This window comes from Hylobates moloch, unplaced genomic scaffold, assembly GCF_009828535.3.
Source record: "Hylobates moloch isolate HMO894 unplaced genomic scaffold, HMol_V3 SCAFFOLD_12, whole genome shotgun sequence".
Taxonomy (NCBI): domain Eukaryota; kingdom Metazoa; phylum Chordata; class Mammalia; order Primates; family Hylobatidae; genus Hylobates; species Hylobates moloch.
This window is the reverse complement of record NW_026652287.1, coordinates 100,967,262-100,975,903: the sequence shown is the minus strand read 5'-3', so window position 1 is coordinate 100,975,903 and position 8,642 is coordinate 100,967,262. Positions and strand designations below refer to the sequence as shown.

The 8,642-nt window shown below is 48.4% G+C and overlaps 1 protein-coding gene across 3 annotated transcripts in view; it reads left to right on the top strand.

Moving 5' to 3' along the window:
• Window positions 1-7,669: 7,669 nt before the first annotated feature.
• Window positions 7,670-8,642, top strand: part of NLRP12 (NLR family pyrin domain containing 12) — a 33,106-nt gene continuing 32,133 nt past the window's right edge. For 2 of the 3 annotated variants that reach the window (XM_032171685.2, XM_032171684.1), the window contains exon 1: window positions 7,899-8,187. In XM_032171685.2, coding sequence (XP_032027576.1) covers window positions 7,899-8,187 — 289 coding nt within the window. Of the gene's footprint in view, window positions 8,188-8,642 lie in introns of all 3 variants that reach the window. The other variant, XM_032171686.1, reaches the window with a different exon arrangement.

Sequence of the window (8,642 nt, the reverse complement as noted above, 5' to 3'; positions counted from 1 at the left end):
CTTGTTGCCCAGGCTCGAGTTCAATGGCGCAATCTCGGCTCACCGCAAACTCCGACTCCTGGGTTCAAGCGATTCTCCTGCCTCAGCCTCCCGAGTAGCTGGGATTACAGGCGCCCACCACCACACCCAGCTAATTTTGTATTTTCAGTAGAGACAGGGTTTCTCCATGTTGGTCAGGCTGGTCTCAAACTCCTGACCTCAGGTAATCCGCCTACCTCGGCCTCCCAAAGTGCTGGGATTACAGGCGTGAGCCACCACGCCTGGCCCTTATTTTTTATTTCAATAGAGCCTTAGGGAGCAAGTGGTGTTTGGTTATATTAATAAATTACTTAGTGGTGTTTTCTGAGATTTTGGTGCATCCATCACCCGAGCAGGGCACGCTGTACCAAATGTGTACTCTTTTATCCCTCACCCCCACTCCCACCTTTCCCCCCAAGTCCCCAGAGTTCAGTGTATCATTCTTATGCCTTTGCGTCCTCATAGCTTAGCTCCCACTTACGAGTAACAACATGTGGTTTGGTTTTCCATTCCTGAGTTACTTCACTGAAAATAATAGCCTCCGATTCCACCCAGGTTGCTGTGAATGCCATTATTTTGTTCCTCTTTATGGATAAATAGTATTCCATTATATATATATACACACACCACATTTTCTTTATCCACTTGATTGATGGGTATTTGGGCTGGTTCCATATTTTTGCAATTACAAATTGTGGCAATGAACATGTGTGTGCAAGTATCTTTTCTGTATAATGACTTCTTTTCCTCTGGGTAGACACCCAGGAGTGGGATTGCTGCATCAAATGGTAGGTCTACTTTGATTTTATTTTATTTATTTTATTTATTTATTTGAGACAGAGTCTCACTCTGTCGCCCAGGCTGGAGTGCAGTGGCATGATCTTGGCTCACTGCAACCTCTGCCTCCTGGGTTCAAGCAATTCTCTTGCCTCAGCCTCCTGAGTAGCTGGGATTACAGGCGCCTACCACCACACCCGGCTAATTTTTTTGTATTTTTAGTAGAAATGGGGCTTCACCATATTGGCCATGGTGGTCTTGAACTCCTGACCGTGTGATCCACCCGCCTCGGCCTCCCAAAGTGCTAGGGTTACAGGCATGAGCCACTGCACCCAGCCCTATTTTATTTTTGTAATTTTAATTTTATTTTATTTTTAGACAGATGCCAGTATGTGACAGAGTAGGGGTGATGGCTGCGATTACAGTGTGGCCCAAGTCCAGTGTTTGCCCCTGTACCTCGTGGCTGTGTGATCTTGGCCAAGTGAACAAGGGCAAATTTGCCCTTTTTGTGTTTGGGTGTTTTTTGTTTTTGTTTGTTTGTTTGTTTAGACATGGTCTCACTCTGTTGCCAAGGCTGAACTGCAGTGGGGCGATCACAGCTCACTGCAACCTTGACTTACTGGGCTCAGGTGATCCTCCCACCTCAGCCTCACAAGTAGCTGGGACTACAGACACGTGCCACCGGGCTCAACTAATTTTGTATTTTTTGTAGAGACGGGGTTTCTCCATGTGGCCCAGGCTAGTCTCAAACTCCTGGGCTCCGGCAATCCTCCTGGCTCATCCTCCCAAAATGCTAGGATTACAGGTTTGAGACACCGCACGTGGCCTGCCCTTTTTTTGCCCAGGCTGGAGTACAATGGTGCGATCCTGGCTCACCACAACCTCCGCCTCCTGAGTTCAAGCGATTCTCCTGCCTCAGCCTCCCGAGTAGTTGGGATGACAGGCATGTGCCACCACACCCAGCTAATTTTGTATTTTTAGTAGAAATGGGGTTTCTCCATGTTGGTCAGTCCAAGCTCGAACTCCCGACCTCAGGTGATCCACCCGCCTCGGCCTCCCAAAGTGCTGGGATTACAGGCATGAGCCACCACGCCCGGCCCTGCCCTCTTTTTTTAAACTGGAACGTCCATCTTCTCTTGCCCTAGGACATCGGAGCTCCTGGTTCCCGGGCCTTTGGTCCTGGAGTGAATTCCACGCCAGCTCTCCTGGTTCTACAGCTGGCAGCTGGCAGATGGTGCAACTCCTAGGGCTCCACAAGCCTGTGAGCCAGTCCCCATAATAAATCCCCTTCTCTCTAACTCTGTGTGTGTGGATGTCTCCCTTCCATTGATTCTGTTTCTCTGAGGAAACTTAGCTAATATAGAGGGAGATTATTGGTCTGAGAAGGAAGGAACACAATACATTTTCTTTAAGTGCCACCTACTTCTCCCTGATACTAAGTTTGAGTATCATCCGGCTGAGCGAGGTGGCTCACGCCTGTAATTTCAGCACTTTGGGAGGCCAAGGCGGGCAGATCACTTGAGGTCAGGAGTTCAAGACCAGCCTGGCCAACATGGTGAAACCCCATCTCTACTAAAAATACAAAACTTAGCCGGGCATGGTGGTGGGTGCCTGTAATCCCAGCTACTGGGGAGGCTGAGACATGAGAATCACTTGAACCTGGGAGGCGGAGGTTGCAGTGAGCCAAGAAGGCACCACTGCACTCTAGCCTGGGCAACGGAGTGGGATTCCATCTCAAAAAAAAAAAAAAAAAGTTTTAGTATCATCAGCCATGGCTGAATCTTCCCGATTGATCAGGGCAAGGGTAGTGGAGCCTGTGGTGGGGCTGGACCCTGTGCAACTGTTCCTAAAACCCATAGGGAAAGTCACAGCCAGGATGAGTTTCCTGCCAGGGTCTGCGGTAAAAGCGAGGACATAGCTCACAGGGGAGGAAGTTTCACAACTCCTACACTCAGGCCCTGATGAAAGTGACTATGGCTGGGTGCGGTGGCTCACACCTGTAATCCCAGCACTTTGGAAGGCCAAGGCGGGCGGATCATGAGGTCAGGAGATCGAGACCATCCTGGCCAACATGGTGAAACCCCGTCTCTACTAAAAATACAAAAATTAGCTGGGCGTGGTGGCAGGTGCCTGTAATCCCAGCTACTCGGGATGCTGAGACAGGAGAATCGCTTGAACCCAGGAGGCGGAGGTTGCAGTGAGCCGAGGTCACATCACTGAACTCCAGCCTGGTGACAGAGCGAGACTCCATCTCATTTAAAAAAAAAAAAAAAAAGAAGAAGAAGAAGACTGCATCCTAGTAGCCCCTGGGCAACTTTTGAGTGCTATATGATGGTCTGCAGGTGACTTTGCTACTTTGGACCTCAATCTATCCCTCTTTCACATTGGAGGGTCGGCCTCCTTGTACAACTGATGAGGATTTTAGCTGCTTGAAGTATGGAGCCAGACCTGACTTTCAGAGTCATCTCCATCATTTTCCAGCCCTGCTGTGTAGGCCACACACTCAGAGCTTCCCTCTCAGCCTCAGTTTCCCCATTTGTATGTGGAGAATGGTGATTTCCATTTTCTAGCTGGTTGGCGGTGAGCTAGTGATGCTGGTGGTGGTGATGGGAACAGTGGGTAGCACTTGCTGTCCTCTCTATATGACAACAAAAAGGCACAGAAACCTCAGACGTGGCCTCCTACGGGATAGTCATTCAATGCCAGTTAGAGACACCATTTTGTCACACTGCCTGTAAAAGCAAATCCAGGCCAGGCGCGGTGGCTCACGCCTGTAATCCCAGCACTTTGGGAGGCCCAGGCAGGTGGATCACCTGAGGTCAGGAGTTTGAGACCAGCCTGACCAACATGGTGAAACCCCATCTCTACTAAAACTACAAAAATTAGCTGGGCCTGGTGGCGCACGCCTGTAGTCCCAGCTACTCGGAGGCTGAGGCAGGAGAATCTCTTGAACCGTAGAAGAGGAGATTGCAGTGAACCAAGATGGCACCATTGCACTCCTCCCTGGGCAACAAGAGCAAAACTCTGTCTCAAAAAAAACAAAACCAAAAAACCCCAGCAAATCCACGTTCACAACATGCTAGCAAGTAGCATAGATTTTACTGATGATGGGTTTGGTTGGGGTAGAAGACAGTTTTCATCGTACACCATATAGTAAAGCAATTTAAATTCCTATTACTCATCTCCATAAACCCTCCAAATGTTCTTCCCAGGCACCTGACACCTCCTATTTCCTTTCCTTCTGCCTTTCCCCATGTGGCTTCTAAAATGCCTTTTTATCCTGAATGATTTAGTTTTACCTGCAAACAAGCAAACACCATACTGCAAAATTTCTCCAGTTAACAGGTTTCATACTCAAGTGACTTTTCGAAGTATTCCCTCAAAGGAAACAGGTCTCTTCTGGAATGGCAAAAGGGAAATTCTGCTGGTAGAAAAACAAGCCCTTCTCTGTGCCTTTATAGTACTAACACAGAGAAATGTTTCTCAGCAGAATCACTAGGGGAGGTTTATATTATAAAAACATATATTTAGCCAGGCGTGGTGGTTCACATTTGTAATCCCAGCACTTTGGGAGGCTGAGGTGGGAGGATCACTTGAGCTCAGGTGTTCCACACCAGCTTGGGCAACACAGTGAGACCTCATCTCTATTCAAAAAACTAATATAAAGAAAAAAGAAACATATGTTTGATGGCTCCTGTCCCACCAACATTCTGATTCAGGAATTCTAGGGAGGGGCCAATTTCATATACATATTTATATATTTATAAATCTTTTTTTTTTTTTTTTTTTTTTTTTTTAGACGGAGTCTCGCTCTCTCACCCAGGCTGGAGCGCAATGGTGTGACCTCGGCTCACTGCAAGCTCTGCCTCCCAGGTTCAGGAGATTGTCCTTCCACAGCCTCCCGAGTAGCTGGGATTACAGGCACATGCCACCAGGCCTGACTAATTTTTGTATTTTTATTTATTTTTTTAATTTTTAATTTTTTGTTGTTGTTGTTGAGACAGAGTCTCACTCAGTCACCCAGGCTGGAGTGCAGTGGCGTGATCTCGGCTCACGGCAACCTCCACCTCCCAGGTTCAAGTGATTCTTGTGCCTCAGCCCCCCGAGTAGCTGGAATTACAGGTGCGCGCTACCACACCCGGCTAATTTTTATATTTTTAGTAGAGATGGGGTTTTGCCATGTTGGCCGGGCTGGTCTCAAACTCCTGACCTCAAGTGATCTGCCCACCTTGGCCTCCCAAAGTGCTGGGACTACAGGCGTGAGCCACCACACCCAGCCTTCTATATATAATTTTTATAAATGTCCCTGATGATAATAATTTCTCTTCTAGTTGGAAACCAGCAGGGCAACTCAGCACCTGCTTTGAATGGGTTTATCCTTGTGATGCTAGGCAAGTGAGGCCCCAACTCAGGGCTTAGCCCGGGATAGTTCGTGGCTTCACCCAGGAACGAATTCAAGGGAGTGGCAGGTAGGTGGTAGTAACAACTTCTATTTATTTATTTATGTATTTATTTGAGATGGTGTCTCTCTCTGTCACCCAGGCTGGAGTGCAGTGGCACAATCTTGGCTCACTGCAACCTCCACTCCTGGGTTCAAGTGATTCTTCTGCTCCAGCCTCCCGAGTAGCTGGGATTATAGGCGCCCACCACCATGCCCAGGTTATTTTTGTATTTTTAGTAGAGACAGGGTTTCACCATGTTGGCCAGGCTGGTCTTGAACTCCTGACCTCAAATGATCCACCTGCCTCACCCTCCCAAAATGCTGGGATTGCAGGCATGAGCCACTGTGCCCGGCAAAAAAATTTTTTAAAAAAGGAAAATAGGGCTGGGTGCAGTGTCTCACACCTGTAATCCCAGCGCTTTGGGAGGCCGAGGCGGGAGGATCGCTTGAGCTCAGGAGTTGAAGGCCATCCTGGGCAACATGGTGAAACCCCATCTACTAAAAACAAAAAAAAAAAACAAAAAAAAAAGAAAAGAAAAAAAAAGGAAAATTGCGTTCCTTGTCTTTAGATTCATTCTTGTGTTTCCAGAAATGGCACTAAGCCCAGAAGTGGCTATAGAAGTTGCCAATTCTCTTTTTTCCCCATGAGAAAGGACTGTCTTGAAAGTGGAAGCATGAAGTAGACAGATGTGGATTCAGCTTCCCCCAAGCCCCGCTTCCGAATTCCTAGAAATTAGTTTTTCCACCACCTGCAGCAGTGGCGTGGAAGGAGCCTGGGTCGTGAGCCACTTGAGGAAGCTCAGATCGGGTCTGTAGGGAGTTCAGGTTCGCCACACCTTTCTCCTCCCCTGTAATGATCACTGCCATCCCCACACTCCCAGGATGCACCCACCGCCCGCCCTCACTCAAGCGTTATCTCCATCTCCTGAAACATGAAGGGTTCAGCTTCTCGCTCTCCCAATCCAGGCCTCCTCCGTTTGGTCTGCCTTCCACAGGGGCCTTGAGGAATCTTCTTTAACCCAGATCTGACTCCATCCCTCCCCTGCTCAAAACCACTCCATGCTATGCAACAGAATATTAGTCCTGGAAGGGACTGGATTTGGGAGAATGTCTCATAAAAAGCTGTGAAGGTTTTTTTTTTTTATTTTGTTTTGTTTTCTTTTTTTTGAGATGGAGTCTTACTCTGTCACCCAGGCTGGAGTGCAATGGCACGATCTTGGCTCATTGCAACCTCCGCCTCCTGAGTTCAAGTGATTCTCCTGCCCCAGCCTCCTCAGTAGCTGGGACTACAGGCGCCCGCCACCAAACCCGGCTAATTTTTTTTTCTTTTTTTGAGACGGAGTCTCGCTCTGTTGCCCAGGATGGAGTGCAGTGGCACAGTCTTGGCTCACTGCAACCTCTGCTTCCCCGGTTCAAGCGATTCTCCTACCTCAGCCTCCCAAGTAGCTGGGATTACAGGTGCCTGCCACCAAGCCCGGCTAATTTTTGTATTTTTAGTAGAGACAGGGTTTCACCATGTTGGCTAGGCTGGTCTCGAACTCCTGACCTCAGGTGATCTGCCCACCTCGGTCTCCCAAAGTGCTGGGATTACAGGCATGAGCCACTGAGCTGGCTATGAAGGCTTGTGTGTGTGTGTGCGTGTGTGTGTGTGTGTGTGTGTGTGTGTGTGTGTCTGAGGGGTCTGAATTGATTAGGAGCATGAAACAAAGTTGGCATGATGCAGGAGACAGAGGGAATCATAAACTTGCTCTTCCATCAGAATTCATAAATTCTGCTAACATATATTTTGTAGAGATGGGGCCTCGCTATGTTGACCAGGCTGGTCTGAAATTCCTGCCTGTCTGAAATTACAGGCATGAGCCACCGCACCCAGCCACAGGAGTCTTTATAAGAGGAAGACAGGAGGGTTAGTGTAAGAGGGAGATGTGACTGGGTGCAATGGCTCACGCCTGTAATCCCAGCACTTTGGAAGGCCAAGGCGGGTGAATCACCTGAGGTCAGGAGTTCGAGACCAGCCTGGCCAACATGGTGAAACCCTGTCTCTACTAAAACCACAAAAATTAGCTGGGTGTGGTGTCGGGCGCCTGTAATCCCAGCTACTCGAGGGAAGCTGAGGTGGGAGAATCACTTGAACCTGGGAGGCAGAGGTTGCAGTGAGCCAAGATCGCACCACCCTGGGCCACAGAGTGAGACTCTGTCTCAAAAATAAAATAAAATAAAATAAAAATTCTCCCTGGAAGAGGCGCAGTCACAGTTTTGATAATACACTCTACCACACACACTGATGAAACGAGGAAAACAAGAGGAAGGCGGAAAGAGAGCGACTGTTTTGTCAAGAGAGCCGGGAAGAGACAGCAGAAGTGAAAATCTTTTTCATCAGCCAAGTGGCTCCTAGGATTTCTTAATCTCCCCACGACTTCCTCCTCTCCACCCAGAACACCCATTGGTGAGTGGGGCAGGGCAGGAGGGAACTGAAAAGTGAGAAAGCATTATTTCAGCAAAAGGTCTTTCCTCCCTCTCTCAATCCTCCAACCACTGGCTCAGCCTCTCCGCCCGCTGCATGTGAATGATGCAATGGAAGGTGTGCTGGGGTCGCCCCATGTCCCGTGCATAGGAACATCTCAGCCTCCAGGTCTTCTCCTTTGGGGCTCACGGCACCTCCATGCTACAAACCGCAGGCAGGGACGGCCTCTGTCGCCTGTCCACCTACTTGGAAGAACTCGAGGCTGTGGAGCTGAAGAAGTTCAAGTTATACCTGGGGACCGTGACAGAGCTGGGAGAAGGCAAGATCCCCTGGGGACGCATGGAGACGGCCGGTCCCCTGGAAATGGCCCAGCTGCTCATCACCCACTTCGGGCCAGAGGAGGCCTGGAGGTTGGCTCTCAGCACCTTTGAGCGGATGAACAGGAAGGACCTGTGGGAGAGAGGACACAGAGAGGACCCGGTGAGGGGTAAGGAGGTGGCCGGACAGGCAAGGCTAGAACGCCAGCCGGGTCCAGTGACTCATACCTGTAATCTCAGCACTTTGGGAGGCTGAAGAGGGCAGATCACTCAAGGTGAGGAGTTCAAGACCAGCCTGGACAACATAGTGAGGCTCTGTCTCTACCAAAAATAAAAAAAAATTAGCCAGGTGTGGTGGTGCATGTCTGTGATCCCAGCTTCTCAGGAGGCTGAGGTGAGAGGATCACTTGAGACTGCAGTGAGCTATGATCCTGCCACTGCACCCCAGCCTGGGTGACAGAGCGAGACCTTGCCTCAAATATTTAAAATATATTAAAAATATATGTATATATTTAAAATACATATAATAAATTATATTATTAAATATATATTATATACAGTATATATTTATTATATTTATATATAAAATATAATAAATATATTATTAAAATAAATATTTAAAATA